General features: G+C 41.9%; 1 protein-coding gene across 14 annotated transcripts in view; it reads right to left on the minus strand.

Moving 5' to 3' along the window:
* TENM1 (teneurin transmembrane protein 1) overlaps positions 1 to 16637 on the minus strand; it is an 813855-nt gene that overhangs the window by 67566 nt on the left and 729652 nt on the right. For all 14 annotated transcript variants that reach the window (XM_028482674.2, XM_028482672.2, XM_028482671.2 and 11 more), the window contains one exon: positions 11933 to 12087. In XM_028482674.2, coding sequence (XP_028338475.1) covers positions 11933 to 12087 — 155 coding nt within the window. The remainder of the gene's footprint in view (positions 1 to 11932; positions 12088 to 16637) is intronic.

A 16637-nucleotide genomic window follows, 5' to 3' on the forward strand; every position in this document is an offset into this window, starting at 1 on the left:
CGCCAACAAACACATGAAAGAATGCTCAACATCATTAATCATTAGAGAAATGCAAATCAAAACGACAATGAGATATCACCTCACACCAGTCAGAATGGCCATCATCAAAAAATCTACAAACAATAAATGCTGGAGAGGGTGTGGAGAAAAGGGAACCCTCTTGCACTGTTGGTGGGAAAGTAAATTGATACAGCCACTGTGGAGAACAGTATGGAGGTTCCCTTAAAAAGTAAAAATAGAACTGCCATATGACCCAGCAATCCCACTACCGGGCATATACCCTGAGAAAGCCATAATTCAAAAAGAGTCATGTGCCACAATGTTCACTGAAGCTCTATTTACAATAGCCAGGACATGGAAGTGACCTAAGTGTCCATCGACAGATGAATGGATAAAGAAGATGTGGCACATATATAGAATGGAATATTACTCAGCCATAAAAAGGAACGAAATTGAGTTATTTGTAGTGAGGTGGATGGACTTAGAGTCTCTTATACAGAGTGAAGTAACTCAGAAAAAAGAGAAAAATAAATACCGTATGCTAACACATATAGATGGAATCTTAAGAAAGAATGGTTCTGAAGAACCTAGGGGCAGGACAGGAATAAAGATGCAGATGTAGAGAATGGACTTGAGGCCCCTGGGAGGGGGAATGGTATGCTGTGACGAAGTGAGAGAGTGGCATGGACATATATACACTACCAAATGTAAAATGGATAGCTAGTGGTAAGCAGCCACATAGCACAGGGAGACCAGCTCGGTGCTTTGTGACCACCTAGAGGGTTGGGACAGGGAGGATGGGAGGGAGACGCAAGAGAGAGGATATATGGGGATATATGTACCTGTATAGCTGATTCACTTTGTTATAAAGCAGAAACTAACAAACCATTGTAAAGGAATTATACTCCAATAAAGATGTTAACAAAAAATTAAAAAATAAAATAAAACATTGAAAGAAAATACATTGCCATGTTTCAGAGGATAACAGAATAAATGATTCAAAAATAGATGTTCTTTTCCTCAAATCTAGAAATGGCAACTAGAAGCATTGTTTATTTAGTGCTATTTTGTAATTTCCAGCCATAAACGCTAATGGATCACTCCTTTACAGGTGAGTAATGTGGAGAGTCACTAGGGACTCCTAAAGTCAACTTTCTTTATGGTTCTTGATGCTGTTGTCAAATCAGAGTCTGAACAACATTAACTGCCATCTCATGCTGTGTGACAGTATAATTTGATTGCTATATAGTTGGAGGTTTGTGAAACCTTCTTTCCACATGCCACTCACCTAACTGGTGGGGCAAAGGAAAACAAAAGCCAAGGTTACATGTAGTGCCATATGACCTCTCTCTTCACTTCTGATTAACACCAACAATTTACAGTTGCAAGTGCTTTTCAGAAACAAAAGTCTTTCGTATTTGTTTTCTTGTTTAACTACCACAATAGCCTTAGGAGACAATACGGGCTTTTATCCCACTTTCTATTGTTGAGGAAGCTCAGACACAGAGACTTTAAGCAACTTGCCTGAGGTTGCACTGCTAATAAATGGCAGAATCTGGACTCACACCCAGGACTGGCTATGTTCTTTCTACTAGACATGCTACCTTAGACAGAGGGAAGTGGGTGATTAGGAAATTGTCCAGAGAACTGGTAAAATATGCCTTAGTACTCCTGAAGAAGTGAATAATTGTTCCAAGCTTATAAACGTGTCTGACAGGAAGTTTGCTCATTTTTAGTCAATTGTCATCACTCTCTAATTTAAGTACTTTCACATTTAAGGTTATCAATATTTTGAGCTCTTTGAGAAGAGCGTGGCTAAGTGAGCAGCGCCTTCCTGCCACGGTTGGTGTAGACTAAGTTTCCTCTTTACCTTAGAGAGTAGCACTTCCCCCTCCCCCATTTTTACGTTCATGAGCCTTTGGATCCGCGGGAGGGACTGGCTGTGACTGATGTGGGTTGACAGAGTGCACGTGGCTCAGATGAATAGAGCAGAACATTCCTGACTTAGGATGCTTATATCTGGACTGCTGCAAGAACCGACTGCCGAGCAGCAAGACTGCTGCACTACTGATGCTGTCCAGGCATGAGAATAGGGAAAGAAAGTGAGAAAATCCATTGGAGGTTTGGTCGGTATGAGTTTATTATTATTGTGAAAAAAAAAAAAACCACGCATAGCATAACATTTTTACCATCTTAACCTTGTTTAAGTGTGCAGTTCAGTTGTGTTAAGTATATTCACATTGTTGGGCAACAGATCTCTAGAGCTTTTTCATCTTGCAGTAATGACACTCTATACCCATTAAACATTAATTCCCTCTCTCCATTCCCCTTGGTATCTACCTTGCTACTTTCTGTCTCTATGATCTTGATTACTTTAGATACTGCATATGAGTGGACTCATACAGTATATGTCTTTTTGTGACTGGTCTATCTCACTTTGCATTTCCTCAAGTTTCATCCACGTTGTAGGATGTGACAAGGTTTCCTTCTTTTTAAAGGCTATATAATATTCCATTGGCTGTATGTAGCAGATTTTCTTTCTCCTGATATGTTTTAATACCATCCAGTTCATTATTTGGAGGTCACTATAGAAGTGGTTGATTCAGGGACTTCCCTGGTAGTCCAGTGATTAAGACTCTGCGCTTCCACTGCAGGGCACGTGGGTTCGATCCCTGGTTGGGGAGCTAAGATCCCACGTGCTGCAAGGCAAGGCCAAAAAAAAAAAAAAAAAAGTGGTTGATTTAGTTGTTTAAACTAACCAGCCAAATCGGATGAAGTAAATGGTTGGCACAAGGGCTGTCAAATAACTTTTTTGGTTTCATTTTACTACTCCCTGGGCCTCATTAATCTGCTCTTTGAGCCATTCTCCACTCCCTAAACTTCTCTTATCCTTTTTGTCACCTCTCTTTTACTCCCACCTAGCTGTCCCTGCTGCCCACTGGTATTGCTGGCTCCTGATAGAGGTGTTTACAGATATTTCAGATTAACTTGCTTACATCTTCCCTGTCTTGCCATTTACCGGCAAGTCACTCCTTCCTTCCACCGCACATCCCTTGGTCTGAATTATCTGGAGTGTGGCCACAGACCGTTTCTTTGCTTTGACAGTGAGATAGGTTCCATAGTCACTGAGGCATTGGGAGGGTGTGGTGGAGGGAGTGGAGGTGGTGAGATTTTCATCTCTGGTGCCAAGAACTTTTAAAATAAACTTTTTTTTTCTCCCCTTTATTCAAGCAAACTTATTATAATTCATATTTTCTTGATTCCCTACAGAGCTTCACAAAATTCAGAAGTCTGTCCCTGCAGGGAATTTCACTTGTAATGGCCTTCATTCCAAAGATCTAATTCTGTTCTCTTTCAGTGTGCACATGGGAGAGTGATGGAAGTGCACAAAGAAAGGCAAGTAACCCCTGAAGAACTTGAGTTTCAGTAGCATCCATATCACTCAGGGTGATGGAGGACATTCTGTAGAAATGAAAAGGTTGGCAGGGGAGAGAAGAAGAGACGATGAGGCACATTAGGAAAGAGTTTAAAAAGGGGAAAAGAAGGTGCCTTTTGTGTACTAAAACTACTGATTCTTTTCTTTGTTCTCCCTGGATTGCTGTAACTTTTCATGCATGAATGTTATTATATGTAGTTTTTCAAAACAACAGGAAATGCTGAATCCACTTGTATAAAATTGAATTGACATGTAGATTTCAAAGAGGAGGCTTATATTTCTCCTTCTATACAGTTGTGGTTAGGGTATCTGAGACTTGCAAAAAATTTAAAGAACAATAGAAAATAGTTTTTCTTCAGGCACATAGAGACCTGAAGACTATATCGGCTTGGGGCAGGTGGTATAATGCAGACGGATGAGAGAGAGGAAAGTTTTGTTTCCTTTGTTAAACAGAATGACCACAAAGAACATTGAGTCAAAGTTACTAAAGTCCAAGATGGGTGAAGGGACTGTAAAATAGCACCAAACTTCTTTAAACTGAGTTCAAGTTTCCTGGACAGAAAGAATTACCTCTTAGAGAGAATTGCAAACGAGTTTTTAGAACCAATTTTTACAATCACTGAGGAATACTGGGCAGTAGAAGATGAGTTGGACAATTAGAGGTGGTTAAACATAGGTCTGACCTCAGGAAGAATCCGAAGATGTGCCCCACAAACTGTAAGGAGGGAACCTGATGTTGATTTAGGAAAGGTCGTGGAATGGGTTATTAAACAGTTGTTTCTTAGTTCTTAGATGAGGAAATAGTGTTTATAGATACTATGGCTGGAAACAAATTATGTCAAGGGATTCTTATTTTCTTTTAAACAGAGTTACCAACTTGGTAAGGTTTCTCATGATACCTTTGTGGATAAGTTAGGGGAAATATAGGTGGGTGTAGTGGCTTTCAAGCTTGTTTTGACTGTGACCCTCCGTAAGGATTATATTTTAGACCATTATTCAGGATATACAATTGAAATAAAAGTTTCATGAAACAATACTTATTTACCCTTACCACATATGATGCACTCTGATTTTTTTTTTGTTCTGTTTCATTTTTCTTGAAAACTAGTCATAGGCCATCATATTGCTTTCCTGATCCACTATGAATCACAACCCATAGGTGATAGTTCAAACAGATGGATTCACAATGTAAGAGATGACTACACTAGTGGTGCCACAATTTCATCTTGGCCTATCTATCCATCAGTTGTTATCATGGATGAAGACATAGAAGGCATTCATCACGTCCATAGGTGACACAAGGTTGGGAAGGGTAGTGAAGATATTGGATAATAGCAGAATACAAAGATAGGGACTGAATCTAATGAGATGGAATTGAATACAGACTAACATAAGATCCGGTACTATGATGTATGTGTAGTAAGGGTAAGTCAGTATTGTTTCATGAAACTTTTATTTCAACTATATATCCTGAATAATGGTGTAAAATATAACTCTTACTGGGGGTCACAGTCAAAACAATCGAAAAACCAACAGTGCAAGTACAAGATGAGGAGATGGGGATGAGCGACATGTGAATTTTTAGTCCTCTGTCATCACATCGTATGTCAAAAGTGTCCAAAAATCCAACTCAACTTTAACTGTGGTTTCTTAACCTGTGCTCTTTATTTCCCTAGCAGGTTGCACAAGTGCTTTGGGGGTTGCCATGCAAACTACCACTGGGTGGGAGTGAGCTTGAACAGAGAAGGTCCTAGGATACTACTTCTTGTTTGAATCTGCTGTTTGCATCAGTTTTATAAATGGGGTCTTCTTTTGTTTGAAGTAAATGTTCTTCGGCAAAAGTCCTTCTGAAAACCACCAGGCAAGATGACCCGAAACAGAGAATAGAGAAAGAGGGTTGATAGTCCTCATTCTACCTCTGAGTTAGTCAGAGCACATCTGGATTATTTTACTCATTTCTGGAAGCCTCACTTTCAAAGAGATATTGATAAATGGGAACATGTTCAGAGAAGAATGAGGAGAATGGTGAAGGAACTCAAAACCGTGGCAAGTGACGTACAGTTAAATGAATCAGGAATGTGACTTAGGAGGCCTGAGAGAGTTGTTCACATATATTGAAAAGGCTGTCATGTGGAGAAGGCAGTTTGGTGAAAAGAATGTGAACTTTGGCATCAGGTCAACCAGGTTCAAATTTCAACTCCGCCACTTATTGGTTGTGTGACCTTGACCAAGTTTCTCAACTCCTCTGAACCTTGTTTTTCATGTTTATTAAAAATAGGGGAACATAATACTTCCCTTGAAGGACTGTCATGAGGATTAAATAAGATAATATATATGAAAGTACTCAGTATATAGTGCTTGGTTCACAAATATATTTATTTTATAGAAGACAGATTAATTCATACCACGAGGCCTAAAGAGTTGCAGTAAAGACTAGATGGCGAAAGTTAAAGGAAGATTAAAAAGTTAGCGGGATCCCAGAAGAGCTTTCCATCAGTCAGAGACATTCAAAGATGGAATGCGCTGCTGGGGAAGGGTAGTGAGTTCCCTATCCCAAGAGGCATTTGAGGAGAGGCTGGACTATTACTAAATGGTGAGAATATTCTGGAGGGAATGACTGGGGAGAAGAGGAGAATTCCCAGTAGACTAGCTCAATAGATTGAATGCATGGGGTCAAGGTTGGCTCCTCCAAAGAACCAGATACTGTTCTTCTTTCATAACCATGAATGATGCCTCCTTCCGCTTGTTAGGCCCATCGGACAAATGAGTGCTTTGGGGAAGCACTTTGTAGTATAAAGATGATCCAACAGGCATAGACGGAGGACTGGTTATGTATTGGATACTCAAAGTGTGCACATTATGGTCAGTGGGTCAGCAGGATGATCTGCCTACAAGAGGTCCATGTTGCTTGTGCATCTGCTATTGGGCTGATTTTGGGGAGAGCACTGGGCTGGCCCCAAGGAGTAGGTCAGTTCTCAAATTCGCTAGCGCACCAAGAGACTTGGTCCAACTCTCAATTCCATTCTAGTCAGGCACAAGATGGAAGTGAGTTACCAGAGCAAGATGAGTCAAAAGCAGCAACGGAAATAAAGAGCCCAGTCTCCTCATAATCAACTCATCTCCTGAAGTGAAAGGCCTGGTTGCTTATAGCAGTGCTTACAATGGGCAGTTATGCTTCAGAGTTTATACCGAGAGTTCAGTTTCACATTTCAGTAAATCAAAGAAACATATTGATTTTGAACAAATGGCTGATTTTATTGTCAAAGCAAATTTCATTTCTTGAGATGATTAGATTTTACTAAACTCTTTCCTAAGTGCCACTAACCACACATTCTGGGAATAAACAGCATATTCCTCAGCCAAATGACATTTGTCACCCACTAAATACAATTATATTTGGTCATCTCCAGTTGTCGTTGAAAATGCAGAGGTGGGAAAACTGCACACTGAGGGTCAGAAAGTTTTTGCGCAACTCTTGGCTGTATGACTTAATAACGCTATGGTCAAAGCACAATACATAAGCCTGCTGACTACCAGTTTTCTTCTCTGTAGATGGGGAGGGTGGCTTCTTCTCTCAAGGGTGGTTGGGTAGTGGAGATAAAATGGAACAGTGTGAGTAAGATGCTTAGCATAGTTCCTGGCACATAGTAAGCTCTCAATAAGTAGTCGCAGTCATTATTAGAATTAACAGAAGGAGAATATTCATAATCTGCTGAGGATTAGGGCACGCTTTTGAGGATTGATTCTTCCCAGGGGCTCAGGTTTGCCTCAGAAAAGAACAGAAAACAAAGGCATCACGTCCCAGCTTCCAAAGGTATTATACTATGCTAGCATGAGGACTTTTTTTTTTTTTTTTTTTTTTTTGTGTGTGGGATTTTAGTTTCCCGACCAGGGGTCGAACCCAGGCCCCCCAGGCAGTGGAAGCGCCGAGTCCGAACCACTGGACAGCCAGAGAATGCCCAGGACCTTTTGGTTTTGAAATGTAGGGAGAGTAACAAGGAACTTTAGCAATTGGGTTATATTTCTGTAGAGAAACCTTCATGATGTTGTAAGGGACCTTGAGAAAACAGTTGATCCATCTTCCTGATTCCAGAGAGGCCTGTATTCCAAGCAGTCATAGATTACTGCTATCCAACATTTGCTTTAAAAGTTTCAAAAGGTGGGGATTCTATAAGATCTTTTGATAATGTATGATACTGCCACATTGTCTTAGAATCAGTAAGCTCTTCATAAGGTCTGATTCAATTCTTCATGCTGCAGCACAGGCCTCTATTTCTTCTCTTGCCTGTGCCTGTCAGCAGAATCTGTGCGCTCTCATTTAGACATTTGTCTCTACCCTCACCCATCAATATATTTTGATTTACCGAAATATAAAACTGAGCACTGTGTAAGCTCAGCTGGATCACTGTAAGTACTACTATAAACAACTGGGGCTTTCCTCTTGGAAGGCGTTATGAAGCTCCCTACTCAGCTTTCTTCCTTCCAGCTCAAGACAGCCCATGTTCTTAAGCAGAGTCATGGGAAACCTAAGTCCCCAGTCTTCCACCAGGGTCTAAACAGACAGTGGAAACTCTGTCCATAGAGGCTGAGCACCTGGGAAGCTGTGCCACACGCTGGCTTCCTCCCGGTAGACACTTTGACCCAGAGCATTTCCTTTGGGGTCTTCCAGCTTTTGTCCACCTGTGCCGCACCTGGGTGCTGATTTGCTTCAATGCCAGATCCTCCCCCTTCCCAGCCAAACATCTCAAAAGAGTGATCTATTTTCACTTTCTTCGCTTCCTCACCTCCCACTCTACCACTGCAGTCCAACTCCAATTAAATTGCACTGTACCAAAGGCACTCTTATCAGAGTCACGAATGCTGTCCAACCAAACGGCTTCTTAAAGCAACAACAACAACAACAACACACCTCATTTTACGTGACCTCTAAGCAGCATTTGATATTAACCGTTCCCTTCCTTTTGAAAAGCTGGCTTCCCTTGCGTTTATGGACCACATGCATTCCTGGTTTTCTTCCTACTTGTCAGGTCTCTTCATCTCAGTCTCCTTTTTGTGGGTTCCTTTTCCTCATCCTTCTCTTGAATACTGTTATCGCTGGAGTTTGGTCTGAAGCCTTCTCTTTTCTTACTGCTTATGTACCCTCCCTGGAAGATCTCACCCACTTCCCTATTTGCCATTACCATGGGATAAAACTGATAATCCCAAATCTCATCTTCATTTTAGGCCTTGATATCCAATTGCCTGCCAGATGTATTTACCTGAACATGCAATGGTACCTCAAACTCAGTTTGCCCCCAAATAAACCCCTCACCCAACCCTCACCCAAACCTGCTTCTCCTCTTCTTGTATTTCTTATCTCAATGAATGGTACCACTATACACATACTTCCTTAATTCCAAGATTGTCAGTCAGCAAGTTCTTTGATTGTAGCTCCAATATTTCACTAATCTGTCTAGCTTTCTTTTTTTTTTTTTTGCGGTACGCGGGCCTCTCACTGCTGTGGCCTCTCCCGTTGCGGAGCACACGCTCCGGACGCGCAGGCCCAGCGGCCATGGCTCACGGGCCCAGCCGCTCCGCGGCACGTGGGATCCTCCCGGACCGGGGCGCGAACCCGGTTCCCCTGCATCGGCAGGCAGACGCGCAACCACTGCGCCACCAGGGAAGCCCCTGTCTAGCTTTCTTAATCCACACTGCTGATACTTTAGGCTTGGCCATTATCATTGCGTGCCTATGTAACCCGCATGAAGCTGAGAAGCTTCACAGTCAGGGTCATCACGGAGTTGTATCTCAAAGAAATATCACCTGAACAGCCAAAAAAAAAAAAAAAATTGGAAAGCAATTTAATTTGCACTGAAGTTTCTTGAAAAGGGACTAATCATTTATTTATTGATGTTTTGTCCCTGTCACACCTATATTGCTTTGACTGCTTCTTAAGTGGTCTCCCTGCCTCTAATACTGTTTCCCTCCACTTGATTCTCTATACTACAGCTAGAATGCTCCTTTAAAAATGTATTTCCAGGTTTAAGACTATTTAAAAAATGCATTTTCCTGCTTAATGCTCTCATTGGCTCCCCATTGCCCACTGGATAAAACTGGAACTCCATCAGGCTTATAAGGTCCTTCACCACATTGCCCGCACTTAACTCCTTCGTATTCTTTGTACCATAGTGTCTTTTTCATATTGGTATATGTGTTAACTATGCCTGCTGAGCACTTACTATGCATGTCCAAAGAAGGTACAGTGGGAAACTCGTTGGATACATAGTTTGGCAACAGAGAGCGGATTATATATTAAACATTGTGATATTAAATTCCAGGGAGGGAAATGAGACCACAGAGAGGATTAGAAGCATTAGGGAAGGGTCCCGTGGAAGAGGTGAGGTGTAAGGAGGGTAGGGAAGGGGATTTGGACCAGCAGAAGAAGTTCCAGTCTGAAGGATTGGGGCCATGAGAAGCAGGCTCCTAATAAAAGTGGAAGGTCATACTCTCGACACTGAAGTAGACATCAGTCCAGCCTCATTGTCCTGTGCCGGCCTAAGAGGAAAAATGCTAGATACTCTTTAGGGTGCTTGAAGCACACAACACGAAGTGATGGACAGCAGCGGAGAGAGAAGCCAAATAATTTGGACATGAAGCCTGATTTCTCTCCCAGGCTGTCCTGCTGGTTTCGAACATGTACCCTGACCCACCCCACTTAACTCTCCATCTCCTCCCCACCTCCCCCCCAAAAAACAACTGCTTTTCTCAAGCTGATGTTGTGTAAGGAAAAGGGAAGGGGGCTACTGTCAGGGAAACTGAGGCTTGGAATGAAATGCCATAGAGAAACTGTGACTCTGTCTCCTGTTCAGTGCGCTGCACTCTACATGCCAACCTGAAAGGGATGAGGTAGCTTTTACGGTGGCAATTACGGCTTGCGAGGTGTCGTGTGAAAAAGAACCCTTCTCATGGTGATGAGGATCCTATGTTTGCTCTATTTAGACAAAGAATTCTCTTTTCAGCATGACTTTCCACACCGAAACAGATAAATTGTTTAGCGCTGACTGACTGCAGTACTAAGTGCTCTATTTTAAGTTAAAACTATCCCACAAGTGAATCATATACGTGCACCTTCTCTCTTTCGTCCCCCTCCTCCATATGAACACATTCAGCCCTTCCTCACTGCCATAAATAATGGTCCTTTTGCTTGCCTCCCGCAGGACTTTGCATCGTGGAAAGTTAGGCTGCTCTAGGACTTGATAGCCTCATCCACTCTTATCTCTCTTAAAGAGGGTTCATTCATTTTGTCAGCTTTCCAGGCCTTCCAATTCCTATCCTATTTTTGTAGTTGACTCTAATTGACTATTTTCTGAGGTTCTGGGGTGAGGCAGGGGCACCCTAACTGTGGAGAATATTGCTGGTTGCCTACTGAAGAGCAATCCTTCATTCCTTGCTAACAGAACCCTGATTTGGGTTCTAGAATTAGGTAGCAGTCTGCTCAGGGAGGTTGACCCAGTTCCAGTGACTCACTTCTGGCCAATGTGACACAAGACGGAAATCTGCCGACACCTTTGTCTACTTCTGGTCATCTCACTATGTGAATTAATGAAACCTTATTGTCCAAATCACTTTTAGTTAAGTGTCTTACTACTTGCAGTCAAAACCATCCTCTCTGATACGCTAACCAATTCTAAAGCTCTCAACTTCTACTGTGATTCACTTGAAAAGATAATCTACTTCTTCAGAGTCACAGATTCATGGAATGTTAGTTTGAAAGTCCCTTTGACGACTGTCTAGTCTGTTTCCCTCACTGAACATACCAACTGCTTGTGTCTGCAAACTAAGAAAGTCATCCACAAGGTGCTGGGACTGTGCTCTATGCTCTGTAATCTCTATAGGTCTATTCCTGATTTTGCATAATTCTGGTAAAATCAGAATTTTGAACTCAGATGGGAACTACACTGAATTTTCCCTTTTATTCTCATTGGCAGAAGGCTTTCCTAAATACATGTAAAATAGATCTCAGAGGGAATGTTGCTTTTACTTCAAAAAAAAAAAACCCCACTAAAACAAACAAAAAACTGCCCTAGAAATAGCTATTTACATAGACATGAATAATAAGCCATGCTCATATATTCATTAAAAAAGATGTCCAGACTTTAGTAGTCAGTACTTTTCCAAATGTGAGTTATTGTATCATTCAAAAACAATAAAATTACATATCTTGGACCATAGTCAATAAGTGAAATTGGCCTTACCCTCTAATTGATTCAAATTTGAAAGACTTTAATGTTCACGCCAACATTCCACCCAGTGTTACTCCCATCCTAGTTTACTCTTTTCTCTCAACTGAGTTTTTCTGAGGAGGAAAAAAGTAACTTACATAAAGAGAAACTTCTGCTATCTGGTGTTATAATGGATACGCCAGGCTTCCTTTCTACCTAATTTCTGTACGAGAAAATTGTTATCCATTTCCATGATGCCAAATGGTGATAGCGCTTGAAAACCATTGGTGCCTACCTGAGTGATGTCCATTCCCGAGTCACAGCTCAGTGGTTGTGTGGAAGTCAGACCGTTTGAGCCGATTACAGTTGTGATCACAGCATTCTCATCAATTCTCCGAATCATAGTCCCATCCACAAAGTAAATGAATCCATGCCTATCAACTGTGATGCCTGTTGGGGAAGAGCAATTGAGCATTAGTAGTCTAGAGGGCCACATTTGCACCAAGATCAGTATTTTGAAAGAAGCCATAGAAATGAAAAGGCATTTTAAAGACATATGGATTCAATTTTGCTCAGCACAGACAGAACAGTAACGGGAGAGGTTTGTCTGGACACACATTCACTCCTCTGTGTATCGAGAAGAAACGACAAAATGTAATATGCGGAGAGAAAGCCAGTCTAATAGTTTTGTTGTCCAGTTTTACATTTTCCACCCCCCTGATACTTGCTTACTCCCACAAAAAGAAAAAAAAAAATCCTCTAAGACAAATGGGAAAAGACAGGGGAGGCAGTGTATGTTACATTTCTTTTAGAGTGCAGATGCATAGGCCGCTGCTTATTTTCATAGTTGCATTAGAAATAACTGACTTGGAAAGCATTAAAATTATTTTCATCAATTCACACTCAGTTAACAGAGTCTGTAATAATTCTGATAAACTGGACTGAGTTTTTTCTCTGTATTATCTGTTAAGAGGGGAGCTGGAGAGCAAAATTATGGTGTCACAAAAGGAATGGTTAAGCTTCTAGAAAAAATAAAAGTCAATAAAATTCTCACAGTTTTACACACTGCTAATTACAGTCTTGTTTCTTGGAAAATATATAAAAGCAGTTAGAAGGCTGGGGTTCTAATACTGAATGCACCACTTACTACTGATGTGTGACTTTGATTGAGTCATTCAGCCTCCTCTTTGGTAAAATATGGAAAAGATTATCTGCCTGTGATATTGTGATTTATAATAAAGAATTTTGTTCACCGTTCCCTTTTCTAACACAGAGCTCCTAAAACTCTTGGGATTGCCTGTGGCGAGAGAGATAAAGGTGACTTTTGTTATGTTAATGAGGTGACTTTGGCCCCACGAAGAATAGGCTGGCTGCCAGGAGAACCAACCTGGTGATTAGAGGATTGGAACTTTCAGTCCCACCTCCTGACCTGGGCTGGAGATTGAGTTCAAACGCCAATGGCCAATGATTTAATCAATTATGATTATGAGGCCTCCACTGAAAACCCAAAAGGACACGGTTTGGAGAGCTTCCATGTTGGTGAACACAGGGCGATTTGGGGAGAATGGTGCACCTGGAGAGGGCCTGGAAGCTTCCTCTCCTTTTCCCCATACCTTGCCCCATGCATCTCTTCCATCTGGCTGTTCCTGAGTTACATCCTTTAATAATAAACCAGTTATCTAGTGAGTAAGCTGTTTCTCTGAGTTAGCTGAGCCGCTCTACTAAAACAATGGAACCCAAGAAGGGAGTTGTTGGAACCTCCTATCTATAGTAGTTCTGTCAGAAACACGGGTGACAACCTGGACTTGTGATTGGCATGTGAAGTGGTGTTGGGGGAAGGCAGGCTTGCAGGACTCACCCCTTAACCTGTGGGATCTGATACTATTTACGGGTAGACCGCGTCAGAATTAAGTGAAATCGTAGGACACCCAACTGGTGTAGAATTGCTTGGTGGTGTTGGTGGTTCTCCCCATGCTGGAAATTGGTCTCAGAACACCTTTTACTGCTTTACTTGGCTAAAGTGACCAACTGTCCTGGCTTGCCTGGGACTGAGGCAGGGTTCAGTTTTAAACCTGCGACAGTCCTAGACAAACTCGGATGAGTTGGTTATTCTATGCCTAGGTTGTAGTAAGTATCTGATGAAATAATGCATTTAAAAAGTGTCAGACACTGATAAAGAACATATGGTTCAACTCCTGCTTCCCTTGCTACTTTGAAAATAACCACATGGCATTACTTTAAAATTAGTTTACAATTTAGTCTTTTCCTAGTTCTCCTTTTCTCTTTTTTTTTTTTTTTTTTTTTTTTTTTTGCGGTACGCGGGCCTCTCGCTGTTGCGGCCTCTCCCGTTGCGGAGCACAGGCTCCGGACGCGCAGGCTCAGCGGCCGTGGCTCACGGGCCCAGCCGCTCCGCGGCGTGTGGGATCTTCCCGGACCGGGGCACGGACCCGCGTCCCCTGCATCGGCAGGCGGACTCTCAACCACTGCGCCACCAGGGAAGCCCCCTAGTTTTCCTTTACTCAGACCTTGTGAAACTCAGAATGTACGTTAAAGTGAGGACGATCTGTGATAACCAGCGTGCCCTCTTAGTGCTCATGCGTGCATGCACACACACGCACACACACACGCGCAATAATCTTCCTGGCAAAGAGTGAACTCATCTAAAGACATTTTATAAACCCAACTTAATAAACTGCCTTTAGATGAGCTAATTCATTGGCAGGAGGTTAATATTAAGGCTCGACTTTATGATGTACTTTGATTAATCCTGATGTTCCTCACGAAGTATTAATCCTTAACATCTATAAGAGTTACAGATTCATTTTTTAAAAATAAATTTATTTATTTTATTTATTTTTGGCTGCATTGGGCCTGTTGTGGTGCGTGGGCTTCTCATTGCGGTGGCTTCTCTTGTTGCAGAGCACAGGTTCTAGGCACGCAGGCTTCAGTGGTTGTGGCATGCGGGCTCAGTAGTTGTGGTTCGCGGGCTCCAGAGCGCAGGCTCAGTAGTTGTGGCGCACGGGCTTAGTTGCTCTGCGGCATGTGGGATCTTCTGGGACCAGGGCTCGAACCCTTGCCCCCTGCATTGGCAGGCGGATTATCAACCACTGCACCACCAGGGAAGCCCCAGGTTCATCTTAACTTTCCCTGAAGGCCTCTAAAGTCATCTACGTTTTGGTGAGTTCTCCAAGGAAACCAGCAGGTCCAAACAAGGGGAATTCCATGTCAGTAAGTCCCTTTATTATTTTTGGTGGCATAAAGACCTTAAAGAAGGTCTTTAAAAAGACTTTTAAGACCGCGGCAGGTCAAAGGATGATGGCACAGGAACATTTCTTTCATCTCCAAAATATATGGACTGAAGATGAATCAAGGGGTATCTCTGCCTTATATTTTTCTTTGTGTTTTGGCGAAATCAACTGCTTAAATGCCTAGAATTTGGTCTGGTGTGTGGCAGGCCTATGATTTGGGATCACCTTCTATGACCTCTGTATTCAATATCACTGAATGTGAACTTGGAAATCTGGCTGTCATAAGAGGATGAACTGAAAGATCAAGACTCACATCTGGAGAGAGAAAGGCTAAGAGCAGACAGCCTTGAAGTGTATGAAATCATGAATTATTCACCAAACGCATACTGAATGGCACTGTGCCAAGTTCTGTGCGCGCCAAAGGACCAAGAATTCAGGCACGTGGAAAGCAAGACTCAGAGGAGTGCTGTGAAAGTGTTGCTCTAACTGGGAGATGATAAACTTAGAGAATCAGATCCCTGAAAATTGAAACAGATTCCCAAAAGGTATAGACAAATGTATTCCTACAGAAACTAGCAGTACAGAAACATACATCTTTATGCAGACATCAGGGGGGACCATTCTGTTCCTTGACTACTACACTCCTCACCCCCGTCAGAGGGTGGAGTTTGGCCTGATCTGGGGAGGATAATCTTGGACTTACATGGTTTTCCCACTTTTAAATTTTGTGAACTTCTAAACACTGAACTGCTCTCTCTCTGTTCCTGTCAGCTGAACTCCACAGATGAGGCTTATTAAATCCTCGTTGTTGGCCTTCGGGGCTTATTTGGCTGACAGTTTGTAGGATACTCTCCTTTCATATATTTGTGTAGCAATTTCTTTTATCGCGGTCCAAATTCCAAAATACTCCAATTTTTGAGATTCTTTAATTAAATTTAATTGGGCTATACTGATGTTTGGAGTTGAAAAAGAAATAGTAGAAAGGGCTTTGAGGGACTGTGTGATAGGTGTTTTATGTATGCATCGAGGCATATTTTATATGTACATATTTTCATTTCCTCTCATTTCCCTACCCCAACCAATGAACCAACCAAACAACCAACACACAGACAAATTCCCCAAACAACTAGTTTTACAAACTCTTCGCTGGTGAGGTTTAAAGGGTATTTAATTTTCACTGAGGTTAAAAACCAAACTGGAAATCACGGGTAAGAAAAAGAGAATTATTTCTGCCATTACTTGGCTGGGGAGCGGGAGGGGGCGTGGTCATCTCCCATACCGAGTATCATTATAGCCCAGGGATGTTGATGACGCAGTATGATCTATTACTGTTTGTTAGACCGAGTGGGAGGAGGTAGCACATGCCCAGTCTATTTTAAGTTTTATTCTTCAGAGATGGGGACGTGAGTGATTTCAGAGCACATAAAGCCATCTGGGGCTAGCAAGATCTTACAGATTCAATATGACGTTCATATTTTGATAGAGTTGTACCCAGATTTCCAAAATTTGTTACCCAATGCTGTGGGCATAATTTGTTCCAAGGGTCACGTCCCTTGATGTGCTTACTTGACAGGGTTTTCATTAGCACTTAAAATACAATGGAAGGCACAGTCTTTGAATGAGAAAGGAATTAAACTGCATTGAAAAGACTCACTTCCAGGGTTTAAAATTTTAACCAGTATTCATTTTTAGAGCAAGCAAAAAATATATAGATCTGTGCGATTACCACAAGGTTAGGCAGTGATGCAGGGT

The sequence above is a fragment of the Physeter macrocephalus genome, chromosome 21 (assembly GCF_002837175.3).
Source record: "Physeter macrocephalus isolate SW-GA chromosome 21, ASM283717v5, whole genome shotgun sequence".
NCBI classification, from domain to species: domain Eukaryota; kingdom Metazoa; phylum Chordata; class Mammalia; order Artiodactyla; family Physeteridae; genus Physeter; species Physeter macrocephalus.